The following is a 23558-nucleotide window of genomic DNA, read 5'->3' as shown; positions in this document are numbered from 1 at the left end:
TCCTTCATCACAAACCAGTTTGCCGTCTCTTTTCCTTGGGTCTGACCGCCCGCATATCCGTTCTCCCTAAGCCAGCTCACTAAGACTTTGCTCTGCGCTCTATAAGAGTAGTTAACATTATGGATAGGACCGTAGGCCTGTTGAATGTCATTTTATTTTACATTTCAAGCTTTGATTGAGGTTTTCCAATCAGGCTTCAAATGCCTGTTGTCATATTTTATGACATTATCACCCTTAAAAATGAGATTTTTTTGTTTTTATAGATGTAATTTATGGTGCTGCTAGCTGCTGCTACACCACCCCATTAATACAGATACGTGCCTCGCTAGTGCAAGTGGGAGACATTCTTTTGGGCTGCAACATTTTTTTGGACTAAAACGTTAATTGGCAAAAAATATGGATTGAAGCAGAATATTTCATTGGATAAAATGTGTTGAATTTATTGAAAAAAGATAGATCTAATCATTTCCAAAATTCCCAACAAGTCCACAGCACACATGTCACACATCCATGCGTTGCTTTCATTGATGATAGTGTGCAGATTCCTACACCCCATTGTTTATTTGGGTTAAGATCAATGCATGATATTTGGTAAAGGTCATCTTAGACTTAATTTCACATTAATTCGACCAGTTTGTCATTCCGAAAAAGCAAGACGGTCAGCACATTTTCTTCTAGTTCAACAGACCTGCGTAATGGATTTGTATGGCAAAATGTTTTTCTGCATCTGAGGATGTCATGGGAGCTGCAAATCTCACTTTAGCTGCTATGCTACAGTCACCACACGCTACAGTTGTGTCCCCGAGGGCTTAATGCAGATCAGGGAAAATAACAAAGAATTACATCTTTGAACTTGCTGCTGCTTTGTGGTCTGCAGTTTCATAATCAATGCTACTCCAACTGCTGCTGCCAATCATTTTCCTTTGTGTCCTTGACCTGACCAGGTCCAAGCCTGTTTGTGCTAGAGCAGACTACAGAGCCTGTGCAGACCCCATTAATCTCAACACATACACACTCGCAGAGGCGCAGCTTTGGCTACAAACACTCTTCAAAAACATTTGCTCTCAGAAGTTGATATTGGACAGAGCAGGCGGAGAAACACACAGTCCTTCCAGCAGCAGTGCTTAGATGAAATAATATTTAAAAAAAAAAAGTCATGTAACACAGACCACCTACCACCTACGAAGCTGAAATCTGTGTGTTGACCTGAGGCCCTGTACAGTGCATGTTTCTGACGCATTACACGTCCTTATCCTCGGTAATTCATCAGAGGTTGCTTAAGTTAGTGCCTGTCGTGATAATGTGCCACCTCAATTTTCAGCAAAACACAGCTCTGGAGTCCCTGTGGAGCCAGTGAAGTAGTGGGGGATTAATTAAACTTGTAATGAGTATAGAACTAGCAGCCCTCAGAAGCTGTAACTTCCTCCCATATCCACTGGGGCTAGACTAGACTCGACCCCCAAGGCCAGCAGCACTGCTTTTATCCTCATATGACTCATTACTAGTTACATATTTATATTACATATTTTGACTTTCTAGGCTGCCCAGTCTTTGGCTGCTTAATGTGAGAACCAATAGTTAGCTGGTGCGTTGTGTTGTGTTAATATTCCACTAAGACTAATGTTTCGTGATTGTGTTTAATTCAGACGAGGAGAGCAACGAAGTGGATCTGTCTACCAGCGAGGACTGGGACGTTAAGACAGTAACGAGTGCACTGAAGCTTTATCTGAGGTAAGGATCAGTGGGATGAAAGACGCACTCACACATGCACACATGTACACCGAGTAATCGATTAGTTGATTGACAGTAAATTACTTGCCAACTAATTTGACAATTGAGGATGGTCAAATATTCACTATTTTCTGCTGATGCTTTGTCATATGTGATTTAAACTGAATATCTCCGGACCTTTTGGACTGTTGGCTAAATAAAACAAGAAATCTTTGACTGTTTGGAATTAAAACATTAAAATGTAAATAATCCTTACTTATTGCCCTAAAATCAGTTTCCACCCAGTAAGCATTGATGATATTGTTAGTTTGCTAATCATTTCCTAAACCTCTGTTGTGATCAGTTTAACTCTTCCCGTCACTCACAACGTTATATATTCTGATTAATATTACCCTCGAGCAAATTTTGAGATATAAGTTAAGTTTCATAATTTGGTAACCTTGTATTGCTGCATTCAAACGGAGGCTGTGACGTGACTCCTGGTGCATACTTGATTCAGAGTTGCTGTGTGTCTAAGCAAATCCACTTGTGACCTAAGACAACCCCGGTGGTTAATGGAACATTTTCTTTGTATATCTTTCTTTTGATGAATATGATCGAGGTTCTGTTCACTTGAATATGAAACATTCAATCCATTCTCGTCTCTGTCTTTTATATAAAATGAGTTAATTATGCAAAGTGCTGCTGCATAATTAACTCCTTGCGAGGTCACATTGCTTACTGTATGCCTGTTCCACATTCACCAACTCCTTCCTGGTTGACAGATAGAGTGGGTGAAGTTCAAAGATTAAAAATGTAGTTTGGTTGCAAGAAGCTGAGGCCGTTTTCATTTAAATGCCAATTTGTTTTTGTAAACATGTGTGGTTAGCAACAAATTGAGTTGGCTTTGCTTATTAAAATGAAAGCAAATTTGTATTTTCAGAGTTTGGATTTGGCCTGTTTCCCTTATCAACACAGTAACAATACTCACAAGAAGCTTTTTGGCCCATCATATGCTCTTTTTCTTTTTTAAGATTTATTTCATGAAATCCAGATTATGAAAAAACATCTGAAATGTGACAGGAGAGGTCAAGACTTATACAGTGCACCTCCTCTGAACCGCTCAAGAAAAACAATAACAAAAGGAAGGGGAATAAAAACTACGCCAACATAATTTAGAAAAATACAACCAAAAAGAAATGCCAACGATAAGCTTACGAAAAAAGCAGCAAAACTAACCAATTAGAAAACAACAATCACATTATTTAAAAAAACAAACATTGAAAGGAATACATCTTAACCGGCACATTTAAATCGTGTTCATTCGTGTTCATTTTGCTGTAAGATGTTGTGATTGTAAAAATATACAGATCTAAATGGCTCATTGAAAAAGTAAAATATTGATTATGACCAAACAATTGTCAGCTATTTTTCCAATAATTGGTAGCAGTTTAATTGACAGTGCTAAAACTTAAAATAAAGAATAACAACATCAATGCTGTTTATGCTCTATTTAGTTACAGTGAACTAAGTGCTACCATGAAATGTAATCTTAAGTGTCCACTGCTGTATAACATTGTGGGATTAGACTATCATCCATCAACACGTATTCTGATCAGGGTGTAAACGACCAGACCTATTAAAAGGGGTTAAGATCGTGTCGTGATGCGCTGATTTTAAGCTTTGACCTTTTCAAGGAAGCGGTTTGTAACGGGACGTGAGACTCCGTCGCACTCGGTCTCCTTTGTTTAATCAGGCAAACACCCTTTAAGCTAACATAGCTTATCCACATTGTTATGCTATATTAAACCATGCTGAGCATTGCTCTGACATGTCTTTTACTTTGTGGCTGGCCTGCTGGAATAAAGCAGGGTCAATCTCCTCACTTTCCTCTGAGGCTAAGTACTTTTGGCCACTAGCCAGCTGCAGTGTGGAAGTACCTTCAGATGAACTTGGTTATCTCAACGTGTGCACCATCTAATTCCATCCCCTGGCCCGGCCACATTAATCATTGCTGTGTGCAGACCCTATAAAACAGTGTGCCGGCTATTTCTGTCCCCCCCCCCTCGCTCACTTCAGCTCTCACTTCTCCACCCAACCCCTCTCTCTCTCTCTCTCTCTCTCTCTCTCTCTCTCTCTCTCTCTCTCTCTCTCTTTATCTCTGTGAAGGAGCCTTCCTGAGCCGTTGATGACCTATGGACTTTACAAAGAGTTTATTAGCCTTGCAAGTAAGTTTGACCTCCTTTTATACCATCACTGAGTAAAGACCAGAACAGTGTACACATGTGTAGTCTGAGATGGACATTCAGTTTCCTCTACTTCAGTGAGTTATTGAAAATACGCAGTCAAATCACTTTTATTAACTTTTTGTAAACTTTTTACCAATTCTTTTAAGTGGGTAAAATCATCTTAAGTAAAGGATTCATCGTCTTAAAGCTATTGGTCTGTGTGTGTCTTGAATGCTGATTAGGATCTATTCACAGTTCCTCATCTTTAGACTTTTAAACACTTGACAGGGGTCTCTAAAAAAGTGTCATGTTTAATGCTATACAGTATGTTTAGGCCTTCTTACTCGTCTTCAGAAATTTGCACTCCCAAAATCCGAGGACTCCGTCGCCCTGTTTCTCACGAGGAAATGTGATTTGAAGAATCCTTTCAGCCGACCACGGCTTAGACAAACCTTTTTGACATTTCAGACTGTTTTCCATGTGAGCCTACTGCCCATCTTCATCTAATTTCTACCTGTGGCAAAATAAGCCATTTAAGGTTAAAGCTAAAAGCTTTAAAATTATAAATATGCTGTAATTTGCATGCCCTGAAATGGTCCAGTAAGTGACCTCGAACAGCAAAAAGACACTTTTTTTTCCCCCGCCCACATAACATCATTTATGTGCTAAATGTTTTTTTAAAGCAAGCCAAACTTGAATCCTATTACAACAAGTGCTATAATTGGATCAGGTTGACATTTTTATCAGGCGCTCGCAATGCCCTCATAACGAGGGGGGAAAAATGGATTAGCGACGAATATTTTTTTTTTTTTGATGGATGACAGCATCCATAAGCAGCTTTTTCCACGTTTAAATCCTTGTCGTTCCCATAGTAATGATGTTTTGTGTGTGTGTGTGTGTGTGTGTGTGTGTGTGTGTGTGTGTGTGTTTTTGTGTGGGCGGTCAGATGCCCATGTGTGAGGAAATGTTTAAGAGATGATCTTTGGGGGTTTTAACACAACCCTTTTATACGGTAGCGACAGTAACGTAAAGCTATCTCCTTCGCCAGCATAGTGGTCCCTGCTGCCAAATTCTGGGAGGCTTCAGACTATATATCACTTTCACACCCCGTCTTCGCTTATTGAAACTGGAATGTATCATCCTCCAAACCTTACACTTGAGGTGATAGCCCCTGATAATTGTGTCCTTAAAGGTCCACTGACTTTTTCCTAATGTTGTTTTTCAGAATGTATCCAATTAGTTTGTTAGGACTTTTGAAGTAGTAGAAGGTTCAATTATTCTGCTGAATTACTTTTATTTTGTGTGCAGATCTTAGGACCTTGTGTATCATCATCATCATCATCATCATCTCTTTGAATTTGTTGTTTGCTAATGTTGTACAGTAGCGTTGTGCTCTTTTCCACCTGAGGAGATCAGAGAAATCCTTGTAGTTTAATGCAAGTGCGTGGCTGCTCCTGCGTTTTGAACAGAGGGCGGTAGCCCAGAGTCTCGCATCCAAGCCGTCCACTGCCTGGTCCACAAACTACCGGAGAGGAATCGACAAGTCCTCGGGCTGCTCATGAAGCATCTGGCCAAGTGAGTGTTCATAGTTCCTTGGTCATAGTTCAGCCAATCTCCACCCCCTCTCTCTCTCTCTCTCTCTCAGTTCTCTCTTCCTGCTCTTCCTGTCTGTCTCCTCGTTCTCACTCCACATGCTTTTTCTCTCTCTCTCTCTCTCTCTCTCTCTCTCCTTCACTCCCACTCTCTTCACTCCCCCTTCCCTGCTGTCACTCCATCTCCTCTCTGTCTACTCAGTGACTGATGGGGAAGAAAAATGTTGCCGCTAGCGTCTTAACATCTCTTAACATTTTTTTTTGCTTTTTCTTGACGTCATTTTGAAATGACTGAAAGTCGTTACGGGTGAATTGTGTAGCCTAACGTACCTCCAGTGAAGGGAAATAAAATGGACCTCTCAAATTAAGCCCTCTCTTGAGATTACTGTATACACCCCTGGATAGACCACTATTGTGTGTCACTCCATTTGTTAGATTAGATAGGAAGAGAGATTTAGGAAATAATGTTTGCTAACATTACAAGGTTTTACCTCAGCAAGCTTTTTATAAACTAAATATGAGCAAATTGAAGATAAGTAAATAATCCCTCTTCCCTGAGGCAGTGAAAGTCTGGTGGATCTTATTTCATAGAAACCCGCTGCAGAATCAGGCTCTGGTAAAAAGGCAGCGCTATTGAAATTGAATTTGGATTATCCAGCGTGAAATTCTCCAGACTGGAGAGACTCGAATATTTTTCTGAAGTTGGCGTGTGTGCATGTCCTGCAGGGGGAAGGAAGCAAAGCCAGAATTTCACACTCCTATCTGAAATGGTTTCAGAGATGTTATAAATGTGAGTTGTCACCAATGTTTTTGTCTTCAAAGGCATCCTTTGAAGCTATTTAAACTGTCTCAGCTGCTCTACTGCGTATCATCATATTTTAAGTGTAAAATCTCTTCACCTGTCCGCATACTTTCTCTTCAAATTAAGGTTTTTTTCTCCACATATTTGACCTCCTAAGATAAAGTTTCATCTACTGAATGTGTTGCAAAACTAATCCAGAAGACATTAAATAAGATTTATCATTCCTCTTCATCAAATCTCGCAGTTACTGTTGGAATTGATATTAAAAGCCTTTTCATTATAGCAGGTTAACTTAAAAACCTCATTTTTTGATTTCATGTTATAATCAGTGTAGGGAAAGATAAATGGGAGCTGTACATGCAGGACAACTTAATGTTTAGATTGAAGAGGTTTTGCTACAGCTAACTGCTGTCATAAGATATGCTGAAATCCCTCATTTTTGGTTGTCATGTAATCTCAAAATGCCATGGAAAAGATCAGAGTAATCCCTAAAGATAGCAACATCTCATTGTTTTTCTTGAGCCATTTTGGACTGTGAAATTATGCATTATAGGAAGAAACACTACATATTTAAAGGTCTCCTGCAGTGCTTTTTAGCAGCAGTGAGTTGCTTTGCGTAAAAACACCACTTCTCTGTTAACGTCATAAAAATAATTACATTAAATCTCAATTTGATGAATGAAACATTGACATTTAGGGGAAAAAGAGCAGAGGAGCAGTTTTGCACTATAAGTGCCTTACTGTATATTAAATAGGTGATGCTGTCATCTAGAGGTGGCTGAACACCTCATTTATACTGTTTGCATGGGGAAAACATGGATGTCGGGTGTTTTTCTTCAGGAAGCATTTGACGCTATGTATTCTTCATTTTCTTGTTTGCGCAAAAAGTTTTTATTCATAGCATTTGAGAGCTGCAGGAATGAGTCGTAAAACGGGAGATTTGAGCATTTTTCCACTTCCCGTTCCCTCGACTTGAAGTCGGTATTTTTTTTTTTTATGTGTGTGTTTTTAGTTAGGTGCCTAAAACAAAATATGTGGTTAACACAAGCTTATGGGATTTTAACGTTTTGTTCTATGATATAAACATGTCAGTAAGTATCCCTCTTGTGAATTTTGAAGCTTTTGCAACTGTGTTGAAGTTTGTTTATAGCCGTTAAAGTTAACTGGTGACTTCTGGCGATTGCATTTATGCTTCAAAAATCATAGAAGTGGTTATTATTTCTCAAATTTATCTTGCTGAACAAAACATGTAAGTAAATGTTTGTTTGCCACAAAGTTTATTTTCTGTGAACCAATTGGCTTTTTGTCTAGCTACTCAGTGCCATGCTAACTTTCAGTGTTGGCCTCATAGACTGTATATAAGAAGTGGACGTAGTCATGGTAACATCAGCCATTGGTCTCTGGACAGCCGTTACGAAGCCTGGAGTTCGACGAATGAACCTAACCAGCTTGACTTTTTTACAACTAATGAAGGGTAGTTACCATATTTGCAATGAGGAGGAGTTATGTAGACATTCAGCTCTGGTAGCGTCACCGACCTGTCAATCACAGTAAGCCCGCCCTAAAGCATACTCCGCTTTATGGTCTATTTTACTCTAAATGGACCATCATTTACTAAATGAACATCATGCTGTATTGAAGAAGACTTGAAACTAACGATTGAGAGCATGAACTCATGTTTACAATGTTTACTGAGGTAATAAATCAAGTGAGAAGTAGTGTCATTTTCTCATAGACTTCCATACAATCAGACTTCTTTTTGCAACCGGAGGAGTCGCCCCCTGCTGGTCAGTAGAGAGAATACTTTTAAGACACTTGTGCATTGGCTTCACTCGGCAGAACCGATGACGTATACAAAAATATCACTCTATACATAACAGTTACAGTTCAGTCAAGTTTTGCTCTATTTTTCTTTGTTCGTATTTAATCTTTCCCTTTTTCTGCCAAGTGTTCAGTGTTTACTTGTTTTTATTGTATCCAGAACATCAAGAATGAGGTAGAATAGTCATATCAGTGAAGCTGAGTTAGTAAGTTGGAGTAAACTGTGTATAATGTGAGATGTTATCTTCCTCAGTGTGGCGGCTCACAGTAAACAGAATCTGATGACCGTGGCCAACCTGGGCGTGGTGTTTGGCCCCACATTAATGAGGCCACAGGAGGATACCGTCGCTGCCATCATGGATCTTAAGTTCCAGAACATTGTGGTGGAGATCCTCATTGAACACAATGAAAAGGTAACACTCACGACTGGGATTTGCCAGACATGCAGGGCAGTATGGACCGTACTATCACAAAGTAATGCACTTGAAACTGAACATATACTGTCTAGTCATCATAGCAGTATAACTTCCAGTGTGAGTAATTAGTACCATGTCTACAAAAACAGAGAGTGTTGCATTATGTTCTATTTTCTCCCAAAATGTCTGTTTTTGATTGGTCAAATCTTTACTGCACTGACTGCACTTTAATGATTAATTCTGTCAGTGCAACATTGTGCGTATAATTGTTTTTCCACTTGCCATCCAGAACTCTATTTACTAAAAAAATTGGCGCCCTAGGCAACACAAGGTACAATGATGACACCAAGTCAAATCTGAATGAGGTGACACACAGCACCTTTGTGTTTATCTACCTGGTTGGCGTGTAATTACTTGATACTGAAGGATAACAAATGTGCAAGCAAAGCAAAAGATCTAATGTTTGCTAGTGTTGGTCTCTCAGCACTTAGCGCTTTCTTACAATGTTTAGAAGTTTTGTATTTTTTTCTCTTCAATTTGGCACTTTCTGCTGGCAGAGAAGTGCACATACTGTACTGTGCCTGACACCAGAATTTCTTTTGGGCAGAGTAGGAGTCTCAATTAGGAAGCTCTTCTTTTCTGTCGGTCCCCTTTTTAAGGCTGTTTTAGACTTCTGTATACTCAATAAAAGTGGTGCATACTCCACCTTAAATTCATCTTCTTTGAGCAAATGTTCTAGCAATGAAAATGCACTTTGTGGTCTGTTTGAATACATGCGCATTATGTTTATTGCTTGTTCTACAAAATAATGAGCAGAAAAAACTTCTCAGATAATAAGACGTTTAACTTAAACCCTTCACCCAGTTTAAGGTACAGAGGAGCAAGACAGCAGATTAATATCCAGAATCTTTGATTTGGCCAATAGGGGGAGCCCTAAGTGCTCTCACCGGGATTAAACACATTTTATTCTGTTCATTTTCAATTATTGTGGTTATTGTGTAGATTATCATATACATTTGATTTAATTTGGAAGGTCCTTTGCCTGCCTAAATACATTTCTTTTGCTTACGAGTTGTCTCATAACCTGTAGTTCATGGGATCATGTAATCTCGGGATGTCATTAATCGATGTCAATCCTCAAAGGGGGATAATTGTCGGTGTCACAAGAGAAAAAGGTTTGAGATTAGTTTTCTAATCTGTTTGGAGCAGCACTGCACTCTGCCTAGAATCAGATGAAACCAAAGAGCTTTTAGTGTTTTTCTGTTTTTATTATTTTCCTCCAGCTTCATTAAATGAAATATGATGTGTGCTGTGAATAATAGCTCCACCCAAGCTCACAAATCTAAAATGGGGTGTTAGAGAATACAGAGGCTTGGTGAAACCCAACGGGCTATACAAATGTGCTAAAACAACCCAGTGTATACTGCTAGTCTCGGAGACTACCCAGAGGTATCCAACACCGTCCAGGTGATAAAGGATGTAGTGTTAGAATGCAGCAAGAGCATTTTGGAAAGTACAGCGTGTTAGAGCAGGGGAAAAGTTGAGCAGACAGACAGACAGGCAGGCATTAACTTCTCTCACAGCTTAGTCCCACTCCAGACTGTTGATACCCCCAGATACCAACAGTAGACTCTGTTTTACATTCACCTCCATCTGCAGAGAGAGGGAGGCAGCAGAAACTCTCAGCCATATCAGATTTCTCACTTTTTCTATCTGCCTTCTCCTGCAAACTTTTTCTCTCATAGCCCCCTCCTCTGTGTCTGTCTCTCTCGTTCACACTGTCTCACTTTCTCTGGCACTCTCTCTCTCTCTCTCTCTCTCACTCTCTCTCTCTCTCTCACTCTCTCTCTCTCTCTCTCTCTCTCTCTCTCTCTCCTACCTTCCTCCTCTCCTCGCCTGTGATCCTTTCTGAGGCTCTGCTGAGACTTCCTCTCCTCTGCAGCCCTATTCTCTTTTAACTCTACATCTGAAGTTTATATGTAAACACGGCCCGGTGTAAACAGGCTGCGCCAGTTGGCCGGCCCTCCTCGAGTCTAAACCCTGTTTATTTAACTCTCCACTCTTTCAGAGAGTGGGTCAGTTTCTCTGCGGAGAAATGCCACCTTAACTCGGACCCAGATTTCTGGACGGGATGCGATTGTGTTACATGTGGAGCTGCTCTCGTTTATTTTGGCACAAACAAAATCTTCTCACATGCAGTTATTAGGGTCCAATCAATGAGCTGCTCGGCTCTCCCGAGGGGCACATGCTGTGGCTGCAAATGGCCTTTTCCATTAATCTACCACTACATAAAGCCTGTGAGCTTCCAAAGCTGTTGACTAAGTGAGGTCAGTTAAGGACACGCTGCTGCTGTTCCTGCTGCTGCTGCTGCTGCTGCTGCTCAACTCTTAACTGCACTGTGCTTTTAGTCTTGCTAGAGACGTACTGTAATCACATTGTGTATTCAGATCTTTGCAGATGCTCCGGAGTCGTGCCCTCTTTCACCTGCTGGCCCAGTATTCTCTGCTCCCACAAGGCAGTCCAAGAAGCTGGGTCGACAGAATCGGCCCCTGGCTGTCTACAATCCACAAGCCCTAGACATTCAGAATGGTAAGAGACGTACACACCTGTGCCTGGATATTTTCACACCTCTGAATATATTACAGGAACCGAGTTGGACAAAAGACTTATAAGATCATTATAAGATACCTTAGCAATAAGCTTTTGTAGAATGAAACTACCTTAGTGATCCAGAAACAATGCTACTCGAATATTGATTCATTCAGTTTGCAGATTCTGGTTGGAAGGGGGTATTTTGTTTTGCCCTAATGAGTCATTAGCGGGTGACATATTAGTCCTACAGATTTCAGCTGAAACCGAAGCTATGCTAGCAATAGCTAGGAGCAGTTAGCGTAACTTTCTTCACAAAGATCAAATAATGTGTGGATTTCTGTAACTGTATGTCATCCACGCTGTAGGCCCCTTTTCACAGCAGCCATTTTGACACGTCACTACAGAGTAAACACAGGTGTAATTGATAACATTAATTATGGCCCTGTTCCATTTAGATTGGCCAGGGCCCTGGTATTGTGCATGTTGGCTCACTGGAATGGCTTTGACACACTAAATAGAACAGGATCATATTAAATGTTATCAAGTATACCTGTGTTTACCCTGCTATAACATGTCAAAGTGCTGCTTTGAAAAGGGCCTATTTTCATGGATGTAGCAACTGTAGGTAGCTGGAGAGTTAGCTAGCTAGCTACGTTACCTTGAATACAGGCTAAAAGTACATTAAATAATCTCAGTGCAACACCACAAGAATACTGTATTAAACTGTCATGTAGTAAACCCAAATCTCATTGAAGTTTTCCATGACACAACAACTTTTATTTTTTAATAGTGTGTATTCCTGTCTGCCATAGTGTCGTTCGTGGTACAATCAGTGGGGAGTATCACAAATCCCACTCATAGTTGTTTAGAGTATATAGAGAGCACACATTTAGGGTAATTCAAAGGTATGAATTGGTAATTTGTGTACACAAGGTGTTCTGTTTAGATCTCAACTGAGAAACTTTTGTGCACTACTTATCAAAATAAGCTCAGTTGCCAGTTAAATATTAGGTACACCTCATTTATTTCAATGAGAGTGGTGGGCGAAAAAACAGAAACACCTCTCTGTACAGTGCAATAAAGCTCAACACCTCCCTGAAACTATTTCAGCAAAAACAGAACAGTGTGCCCTTCCCAAAGGGTTGGATTTGACTATTAAACTGCATTCATGTAGTTTTGGCTAGTTGTACCAAATACACTGGCATCTGATTGTATTTACACTTGAGTCCTGCTGGGCTTTCAATTCGTTCACTCACTCATGGTTAGTCTGTCTGTTACCTAGTGACCACTCTGAACCGTAGCAGTGTCTACAGATGACACACTGTCGCCTCCTCTCTGTGTGACTGTGTGGAGAGGTTTGCCTTTGTGTGTTCATTTCTGTAAAATGCTTCAATGATGATGTCAGTTTCCTCTGATAATTGATGAAATGAGAGAATGATACGGGCCTTCTCCTGAGCTGATCACCTGACCTGGTGACCCAATCAATCTGACCTCAGCAATCTGTGATCCAAGGCCAGTCAAATCCCCCCCCCCCCCCATACAGTAGGAATCTAAATCTGCTTACCAGATTGCCTCTCTATTCCTCTGTCGCGCCAGCTTTTAGCGCAGAGTATTTTAATATCAGGGATGAAAGGCATAATCCTTTTTTAACCATGGTGTTTTTTATATTAGTCCCACATAATTGTTTTTAAGTAAGTTGTCTCGGCCTTCAGCGGGTAAAAGCAAATTTTAAAACGATTAAGTGGGAGAAGAGTGTTATGTATGCATGTGGGTCTTCTTGTGAGATGTATATTCATACGTGACAACATACCATGCCTGGGGAAGTGCGTTAATCCGAGTTTGTATTATGAAGCGTTTAGAGAACATCAAGTCATCTAGATCAGGTGTATATGTTATTGATTTGCTTAAACCCTTTGGGGAAACAAGAACAAACTTTTAATTTGATATGGCAAATGTGTTGCCGAACAGTTACCTATATTTACACATCAAGCAGCGCGGTGCACACCTATCATTCATTTGGAGTCATGTTTCTGTGTAGATGGCAAATGTATGTCAAATATGGACTTTATTTTAGCTCTGTTTGTGGTCTCTACCAACTTCTAAAGGAAATGTCTGCCACTTCTGCTGCTAAAGGCTCCATTTTGTTCACCAGCTAGTTATCTGTCTCCTGTTTGGCACTGAGCAGGTAGTGAACAGCTGGTTTTCACTGAAAACTATGCAAAGAGTGAACCAAAACAGTAAAGTTGTGGACCGGACAGCTAAACAATGAGCTGAAACTAAAGCTCCTTCAAGCCAAGGGGAGCTGCACATTTAGGTGATCATTTTCATCATGTCTGTTCATCACCACAAGTGACCTCGTTCACATTATAGTCGCATTTTAATTAGATGCATTGTTATTGTATAATTGTTATGGGAAACGTGCTTTCCAACAAGAACTCCAAAGTCCTTTACAAAAGGACATACAACAAATGAATAGAGCAAAGTGAAATACAAACATTATATCTCATCACATGTTATGTCTGTAAATGCTCTCTGTACAAATCATGTTAATGAATTCCTTTACTGTAAAAAAAAAATCACAGTTATAAAATACAATATACAAACTGTACAGTACATAAACCAATGATGCCATTAATATATGGTCTATCTAGAATGTATAAATAATGTTATTACATTTGATAATAATTAGGCCATAAGACTAGCAGCAGTTCAATGCAATCTCAATTAAATATGGGCTTTGGGTTTAAATGCTTTGATATGTGTTTGCTGAGGAAAAAAACTGTTTTTAACATTAACAGTTTCTCTGAGCCTCTCCCTTCTCCCATAAGCAGGATCTTTACTTGACAGTAAAATTGAAATAAAACAGCTTGGATCTCCCTAGTGTTTCCTGTCTATGACTGCAGAAGTTTATTATCATGAACAATACACACTTGGTTGTAAGTCTTGCGTGTTTTGACAGCAGTTTGATTTATGAAATCCCCTGTTGATGCATCGTTGCCTTATGTGTTGATAAATTATTCAGCTGTTTTATCAGGCAAGCTAGCATCAGTAAGCTGGTACAGGCTGGGATCTTTTGCAATGGAATAAAATTAAAGAAAAGATGTAAGTAATTAAAACAAGCTATATATTTTTTTTCATCCAAGTGTCAGTAGTGGGAGATGGTTCCGGTCTAGCTGCAGATGAGACTTCAATGGGCAGCAATGAGTCCGTATCGTCCCAGTCATCGTCGGCCTCGGCCTCGGCCTCAGAGATGCCTGCAGAGAAGAGTGACCACGTCCCACTTAGCACCAGCCTCAGCTCAGGCAGCAACTCCAGGTGAGTGGTTCACTGTGCTGAAGTCCCAAATCAATATGGGACTGCACCACTGGAAATGCAGGTGTTTGGTTCTGAAGCAAGTAGAGTCATACATGTATCTAAATGTGGGCTGTGTGCATTGTATGGATTGCAAAAGGAATTTAGTATTTTCAATATTTTGATCACTATTTTACCATCAACTGTTGAAGTTGCTCAAAGGTGCATTAAGTGAATTATACCACATTCACATGTAAACTGTCTAAACAATCACTAGTGTTTGATTTGAGCATGTTATTATATACTGGTCTCTGCCCCCGAAACATGGTTGTTAGCCTGATAATCAGACCGAGTGGACATTTCTTTTCACTTCATTCATTCACTATATGAATTTGCTGAACATATCGGAGATGTGGGCGGCGACTCGAATGGTTTGTAACCAAGATACACAACTTGGACTTCAAGCAAGAGCACTTTCACTACACAGGCAACTACATGTATGATGTAAAGCCATTTTCTATTGTAGGGATCATTACTTTTTATGTGGTTGCATTCTGTGGTGGCATTATTATCATTATTGGGATTATGTGAGTTAACAGTGGTAATGTTAAATGTAGTGTTAGTATTCTTATTAGGGACATTTTACAGTTAGATTTGATTTGTATTTTTTTGTAACTTAGATGAAGACCTGCACTCCCAGTTATGTTTCATATTGCAGTAGAATAGAATGATGAGAAAGATCCTTCCTATATTAACAAATCAGCGCACATAAAAAGAGCCTGAAATATTGTCTCTTGTGCCCAGTTTAATACAGCAGTTACACTTCACTGCACTGTGTAGTTGCAACACAGTTCTGTCTTTTCCACCTTGGTAAAAAAGAGAAACCATGTCACTATTATTATTGATGGACAATAATGGATTTTTGACTTGGAACTGAAGCCAATAAGCAGCTCAATTAATCAAAAAATTAAACAAATATTAAATGAATCAACTTTTTGTGTTGATTCCTTGAACTCTCTCTCTCTCTCTCTCTCTCTCTCTCTGGCTCGCTTTCTCTCTCTCTCTCTCTCTCTCTCTCTCTCTCTCTCTCTCTCTCTCTCTGGCTCGCTTTCTCTCTCTCTCTCTCTCTCTCTCTGGGTCGCTTTCTCTCTCTCTCTCTCTCTCTCTCTCTCTCTGGCTCGCTTTCTCTCTCTCTCTCTCTCTCTCTCTCTCTCTCTCTCTCTCTCTCTCTCTCTCTCTCTCTCTCTCTCTCTCCTCCTCACTCTGCTAAGTCCTTGGTCCTTTTTGTTGTTTTTCCAGCCCCTGACTTGTCTTGAATGCTGATGTGAGAGATGAATTATTGGGTTATGCTGCAGATGTTAGACTCGCTGCTGTGTCATGTCTACAGATTCACCTTGAAATAGACTTTTTCCCTCATTCACTGTCCCCTTCTCATTTTCCATCGGCTGAAAAGAGCTGTAAAATGAAAACAAATCCACCTCACAACTTGACAGAGGACAATGTGATTCCCACTTTGACCCATGTGGGTACGTGCCCACCTGTGTGTGTAGGCATGTGCGTACCAAGTTTTCTCTCTTAAGTTGCAGGGTTAGATAGACAAGGTTCTACAGTATTGTACTTATGTAACCAACTCCTTTTTTCTCTCCTGCGGGTATTTTTTTTCCCTGCACTTTCCCACATATGTGGCATCATGTTGGAGGACGGAAGGAGCAACCAGGAGGAGGTCGTAAATCTCGGCTCTTATTTGTTTGGGAGACAGGTGGCCGTGCGTTGGCCGTGCAAATCGTATTGACATTGGGGATATATTCATCTTGTTTACCCTTATAGCCGCAGCCCCTGTCCCTTTATGAAGACTTGCGCCATATGTCACAGGGTGTCGCCTTGGCTTTGTTCACTCATAAATCTTAGCATGTGCGATGGTGGAGACCTGTTGGCACAGCACCTCTCTGGCCTGGAAGCCAGGGATTCGGCTTCAGTTCTAGCCAAAAAGAGCTGTAGGGAAGGCAACTGCTAGAGTACTTCCAGCCGCTCTCAGAAGTGTATTATCTGCACTCTGGTGTGTTCAAAAGTGCACCTGGAGAACAATATTTTTTGTCTGTTTCCTGCAGGATAGCTGCAGCAAAATCTGCCAGGTCATACACAAGTACGTCCTGACTCACTATATCATGCAATGACTCTTTTGTGGACTGTGCCATGATTTATCATCTCCGTCATTTTCGATGTCTTGCCTCATTTCTCCTCTCCTCCCTAAATTCAGTCACAGCTTCTCCCAGTGGTGCTGTTGCCTCAAGTCCTGCCCAATGAGGTTACATTTTTTTGGCCACTTTTCCTTCCTCTCCTGACCTACCTTCAGGCCTCCATGCCTCTCGCTGGCAGACAGCTGTGGATCATAAAATGGTGGATCAGAGCTTATTTCCTGCCCACCCAAACTGGCGGTGGCTCGGCGCGCAGCTCGGCTGTCGGTTTGATCCCACTTTCTACTAGAAACACTGCTAAATCCCACCGCTGGCCTTCCGTCTTAAGTCGAAAGACAGTCGATAGCCCCGCTCATCCTGGCGTTAGCTCCGCGCCAGGATCAACAAGGCCTGGATGCTGCAGGGTGAAATTCCTGCAGTAATGAGAAGCAGCAGTCCCTCTCTTGTTGATGAATTTCTCCCTGCTACTAACCTGGCAGCGTGAGATAATGTGTGATAGCCCCGATGGTTGAAATAGTCAACCAAATGACCTCCAGTTGCACTACGCTTTGGAATTCAATGTTGTTTGATACTTTTGATATAAGGATATATAATTATATACATTTTATTACCAGTTATAATTGTTATATATGCCTCAAAACAATCCTCACATCTTAATATTCTTCAAAACTTGTTACAAACATCTCGAGAGGGGTTTTCACGAGGGCCTCACATACAGTGCATTTTCACGCGAGTCCCATTTACTGTATTTAATCATGTTTGTAGAAGAAGCTTAGCTAGGCCTGTGATGGGTGAAAACAACGGATGAGCAATTCAAAGCTTGATGCTATTTTTGTTGAAGAGAAATGGCAAACGATTTCCCTCGGTTTGGCTTAGCTATAATTGTGAAAGCAATTTTGGGATGAATCCATTTACCTCTGGTACATTTAACAAGTTTCTAGGGCAGCCATGTGGCATTCACTGATTCTCTTTTACTGTTTATTCTATAATTATTAAGATATCTGTTTATTTTCAAAGATCTTCAAAGATCTGTTTAATCCTCTCATAACAGAAATAAGCAGTTAGATGTGTCAACTTTTCCCAACTGTGTGTGTGTGCGTGCATGCATTTGATTTTATGGTCGTCGGGGGTTTTGCATGTATCTGAGTCGGTTCACCTGCAGGTGGGTGAAGTGTTGGTGCTCCTCTCCTCTCCCCTCTCTTGGCTGTGACCCAGGCAGACAGTGGTTGTGCCTGGGCCCAGGTTAATGAGTGGATTTGCTGCACTGCAGCGCACTATCCCCCCATGCTGATGTGGAGCAGCTGAGCACCACAGTGGCCCCCACACTGCTGCAGAGCTATAAATCACCCACAGTCAGGCCAGACCCGAACGGAACAGCCACCGCTGGGGATGGACAAGCGCACTGAGCGGGAGGCAGGGGGAGAAATGGAGGGAGGAGGTGATGCAGAAGCGTGAGCCCAGTGCAGAGTGCTCACCTATGTCCACATAAGATCCCCTACCATGTTTCCCCTTGAGGCCGCCTTCGCTCTCGCTCTTCCACCAATGCCAACGTAACCGCTACGCACAACATCCTCCCAACCTCCAGCCCCTCCCCAGCTGCTTCCTCTAATTGCCTTTATTAACGTCTCTATGGGAGCGGCAGCTAGGAGCAATTTGCTCATTATGTACTGTATTAGCACTGGCCCCGGGGCAGGCATGGAACACAGAGGGATGCCTGGCTTAGACTCCTGCTCCTCTCTGCCTTTACCAGGACCCCTACCTCCATCCTGTAGGTCGACCATGAAGTCGTTGGCACTGATACCAGCAAGTGTAAAGCACAGCTACTACTGTAAAAGATGAGGCTTATGTTGAAAGGGTTGGAGTGCTATTGTTTGACTTTACACATACAGAGTTATAAACATTCCTGTAGGATCTGGATTTACATGTATGAGTGACAAAAACAATCGACGTGAAGTGGGTTATCATAAGCCTCCAGAACACTTATCTTTTATCTGTCAAGATGGTTTTAATGTCTTCAGTTTCAAGTAACAAAAGTGTAGTTGTTGTGTTCTTTTGATGTCACTCTTCGTGGTGGAATTACAAGTCCACGACACAAACGATTCCATATGTGAATATTCCTCCAGAATTCACGACTGTTTGAAATAATCTGCATTGACTGTATTGGTAGGGAGTTCATTCAGAATGAGCGATGCAGACTGAGAATTTATGATGAGCCTCGTCTGTTTACTTCAGACGAGTTGACGGGTCGGGGTTGAGCCAGCTGATCTTACAGAAAAGTTACTTGTTGCCTTGAGATATGGATCACAGGAAGTTGATACAGAAGTTCAAATACATTTCTTAGCATGAATATGAAATTTCCAGTTTCTCTTGATGACTACAGCAAGTCCTCCTGAAGAGGCTCTTTGGCAGATGGAGTTGGATGAAGAATGGATTATTTGTCTATGGAAGCCTGTTGTCCTTGTCATTGGGATAAATGTGCAGCCTGCACACAATGAGAAGTGTTTCAACGTATGAAATGAGATGGAGCATTTATTCTTCTTTTAGTTGTAAAGTGTTTTACATTACTCCAAGGGTATTCAATTATAATTCAACCAGGTCCAGTTAGAGAAAATGTCCTCATGGAAAGGTCCGGAACATTACAAAAACATGTCTAACTTGCGCTGTTATTTATTGCCATATATATTGAAGTAGCCTAGCAGTTGTATTGTCTGTTTCAATTGAATAATATCTCAACAATATGTATAGGCAGTTTTCAAATTGAACTGGATGAAATCTAAATAATACATACTATGTATGTTTATGTAACTTTAATAATAATAAATAAATAAATGTTCTCTCATTTCAAGTAAAAATGTTTTGAACATGCCGAGGCAGCTAGTTAAATTGGTGCTGGTGGATGGCGTTGAAATCTACCAGTGACTTATGTTTTGAAGTCCTCACGGTGCTCTAGATTCGTGTAGAAATGTGTTCTCACCTTGTCTGCATAACAACAGGTTGCTCAGTTTAGCTCACCTGTTGCTCTGATACCACCTCTTACAGTAGTTTCTACCAGTAGTGAGCAATTTACCGCTGTAGTAGAGCACAGCAGCTGTTGGTCGTGGTGAACGTCTCACCTTGTCCGCTTTCCTGAAAACCCTCCAGGTTCAACATTTTTTAACATGAGGCCACATTTTCACTGCCTCCTGTGTGTTTGACAGACATCGTGGTAGTTAAGTCTTCAGGGCGGATATGCCACGTTTTCAGTCAATAGACGGGATCTGTGGTGACTAAAGGTGTGGTTTTTGTTTTTAACTGCAGGGCCCCCATAGCAGGAGCCTCCAGGTGCACTACTGGAGCCTCAGGAGAGAGCCAACCTGCTTCCACCTCTGCTGCCTCTGATGAAGAAAAGCCAGAGGAGAGGTAAGACAGGGTTCCCGTTTCAGACTATTTGCCTGTTTTCCTCCCAACTGGATTTCTTAATTGCAGTTGCCTACTTTTTTTCCTGTCTTTGTCTTTGTTTGGTGTCGTCATTTTTTTATACGCTCACATATTGGCTGAATATCACACCCTGGGATTCGTTCACTCTCTGTTTTCACTCTCTCACTCGTCTTATCTTGCATGTTCACCCAACAGAATCACCAACTCCCTCACTCGTCTAACATCTTTCTTGCAGCCTTGCACTTCAGTATTTTCTCTTAATTTTTCATATATTCACCAGCCTTTGATTTGGTTTGAGGGGTCTTAATGCAAAGTGTGGGCTATAGCAGCAACCTCCTCTCCTTTCAGTCAAACCCCAGATACACACAGAGGTATCTGAGAAAACTGGATGGGCTGTGTGTACAGTCTGCCCATTATACTGATCTATTGCTGTGCTTCCGTGAGACCAAGTGATGAATTCATTTTCAGTGCTTTCAGATGTTACCCAGAAAAATTGTAAACAGCTCGGTCATTCTGTGGGCAATCCATTAATGTTATTTTTCATAGAAATACAAATCCTCATTTTTTCTTTTCAAATGCGGTTCCACGAGAGTGCATTTTTCCAAATCTGAATTCAAAAACTCGGCTGAACATTGTTGTATTGACAACTCTGTGACCACAAACTTTTTTTTTTTCAGTTTGTATATCCTCTATTCTCCTCTCTCATCCTACATTGTTGCTGCTCTGCAGAAAGAATATGAAATATTTATCAGGGCATCGTGTGTTGAAGGCACAATTTCTACATGGTAATGTTGCTGGCATTCCAGATAACGGTTTGCAATGGTGAGCAAAACAACCTTTCTGTGGAAACAGTTTTTTTTTATGTTTTCCGCAGCGCAATTGCATAAATACGCCTTTTTACTAACGTTTTCAGAGCGATGAATACGGTCTCTTTGACGGCGCCCTTTTACATCAAGCTGATTTAAAATGCAGCTTCCAAGCTCACGAATGTGAATTTAAAAGCTGAAGCACTGTGGAGTAAATTTTGTATTCCACCTCTGTTTGTGTGCAAACCTACTTTTGAATCCCCTCGCCACTTTTTAATTATCGCACCAGAGTTGGTTGTCTGCTGTGCGGACCTGATGTGTGCCTGCCTTTTTTTTCGGCTGTACAAAACCTGCTACAAACAGCGTTGCATCTCATTGTGTTTGTGCACGCTCACGGGTGCACATGGGTCTGTTCTGACTCGCTCGCTATAGTCTGTCTAGACTGGAGATAGGGCAAGACAAGAGTGTGTAGTGGCCCCGCTCCTCTCTTAGTACTTTTGCTTATATTCCAGCCTGGCCCATTTCTGCTGTTTCAGGCAAGTGAGTGAATGAACAAGCAGGCCCCGGGCCCAGATTGAACTGTGCGGTAATCCTCCCCAAAGCTCCGCCAGCTCACTGATTGCCTTCATTTTTCAGTGTCACCAGCAGGAAAGCCAAGGCAGTGTACCCATGTGAGGCTGAGCACGACTCTGAGCTCTCCTTCCAGGTCGGCGCAATATTCAACGCCGGTAAGTGTTATCTCCTACACCAGTCGCTCACTTAGAACCAGCCCTGGCATATTGGATTTGGAGGAAAAACCGAAACACCCAATCTGATCTTCAATCGAACAGAGAGAGATGAGACGAGGAGAAGGAGAACAGGGAGGGCGGGGAGGAGGCAGGAGGCACAGATTTGCTCCTCAGTGTGTCTGGAAGAGACTCGACTGAGCTTTAATCACTCTCAGAGGAAATGAGGATTTTGTAGTTCTTTTTTTTTTTTCTTTTTTTTTTGTGAGACACAGACGCTATAGAAATGCTATAGTCTTCACTGGGAAACATGTGGTGATGTCTTTGATAAGATCCCACAATGCATTCCAGTTTATTGGCTGTTTTTCTTTCTGCTTTAAAGCTGCAATCCATTCTTTTTTTGATGTTTTGAACCTCCACTGTCTTGCAGATATAACCGTCCTCAATCAAAGATGTAATGATCTAGACATCAAAATCTGACAACTGCCATTAATAGATATGGATTAGACGACTGAAACTTCCCCTTAATCACATTTCTATCTACTGTACGTACACTATTTCCTGTTTTGATGCTTGCTCATGAAAGCCATCAACGTTTCATTGTTGGTTGAACGAGTTCCTGTCAGGACAAACACCTACAATGGCAACATTTAATTTATTACGAGTGGATTTCCAAATCGTAAATATGAACTTGTATTATCTGAAGAATAATAAACATAAAATGAATGAAGTATCACATTTTCAAAAACAGAATTAGATTAGGTTCTAAAGGCCATTCTCTTACTCTGAAATTTAATTTGGAGCTTTACTGTTTTGTATTACTGAATGATGTGCGTTTCATTTGGATCTCCGCTTAAATATCCAGTTGTTGCAGAGTTTGGGGAGTTTAAGTAGTTGTATTGTATTCTGTCTGTCCGTCAACACTTAGGCTTCCAATGAAGTGACTGACATGTTGCATAAATGTTACATGGTGCGGTGGTTCTTGACTTAACATCTGCAGTATCTTGAGGACCCTTGACATTTTGCATATTTTGCCGCACTATTCAGTTATTTCTAAATGTATTTATTATTTTTTTTGTCTGAGCTATGTGCATAACTAATGTGCAAAAAGGTCAAGAGGTCTGAATATTTGAGCAAGCCGCTGTACATACAGTTTGTCAAAAGAAAGAAATCAACATATGTCGATGCTTCCTGACCCTTCAAACTGAAAGGACAACTTTTACTTTCTTAAAGGGGCGGTCTGTACTTACTTTTCTTTCTGTGGGTTTAGTTAAGTTCACTTTATTGTGTCATAAAACAATGTACACATGACAAGGTATGAACAGGTGAGATTGTAAAATAAAACACTAGTTCTAATGTTTTTACTTGTGCTTATTAGAAATAGTACAATGAGATAAAGTTTATCCTTCCAGCTAAGGATAGGCTTCATTATTTATTGAATAATGAATGAACTATATAAAAAAAAATACATTTGGTGATAAATATCCTAAAAAATTGCAGTAAAAATAATTGCATAGCAGCTTGTTATTGTACTGAGGTAGGGGTTTGGGTATTTGTTAAAACACTTTTAACAACGTTGGAAAACATTAATAATGCAGAATGAGTTGTTTCCTTCGTAGCCTTTGTGTCGGTCAATTTGGGATTGAAAGCAGGTTCAAATCCTGCTTTCAATTTTGTTGACTGCTGAATCCTTTTGATCACACCTCTAGGAAAGTTTGGGCTTTTAAGTTCCTTGTTCATTTTGTGTTCCATGGACACAGAAGAGCACTGTCGGTAAACACATTTCTTTGTGTCCCGAGGCCGGCTGAGACAAAAAAAAAAAAAATAAGTATTGAATAAGTTCATGTCTGGATTTGGCTTTAGACGTTCTCACTGACAATTTATCTATGCAATTGCTGACTTGCAAGTGCACTCAAAATCTTAAATTGGCTCACTTTGGAGGCAAATGAAGAATCCTGGGAGG

General features: G+C 40.8%; 1 protein-coding gene across 2 annotated transcripts in view; it reads left to right on the top strand.

The window, feature by feature from the left end:
- Positions 1-23558, top strand: part of arhgap10 (Rho GTPase activating protein 10) — a 45943-nt gene that overhangs the window by 20549 nt on the left and 1836 nt on the right. The window contains exons 15-22 of one of the 2 annotated variants that reach the window (XM_068726945.1): positions 1647-1731; positions 3880-3938; positions 5408-5513; positions 8407-8566; positions 11017-11158; positions 14305-14476; positions 19945-20046; positions 21507-21598. In XM_068726945.1, coding sequence (XP_068583046.1) covers positions 1647-1731; positions 3880-3938; positions 5408-5513; positions 8407-8566; positions 11017-11158; positions 14305-14476; positions 19945-20046; positions 21507-21598 — 918 coding nt within the window. The remainder of the gene's footprint in view (positions 1-1646; positions 1732-3879; positions 3939-5407; positions 5514-8406; positions 8567-11016; positions 11159-14304; positions 14477-19944; positions 20047-21506; positions 21599-23558) is intronic. The other variant, XM_068726946.1, reaches the window with a different exon arrangement.

This window comes from Cebidichthys violaceus, unplaced genomic scaffold (genome assembly GCF_023349555.1).
Source record: "Cebidichthys violaceus isolate CVI_PGR_0920_01 unplaced genomic scaffold, fCebVio1.0.p SCAF_4, whole genome shotgun sequence".
Taxonomy (NCBI): domain Eukaryota; kingdom Metazoa; phylum Chordata; class Actinopteri; order Perciformes; family Stichaeidae; genus Cebidichthys; species Cebidichthys violaceus.
The sequence above is the reverse complement of the archived record's forward strand: the minus strand, read 5'-3'. Positions and strand labels throughout refer to the sequence as shown.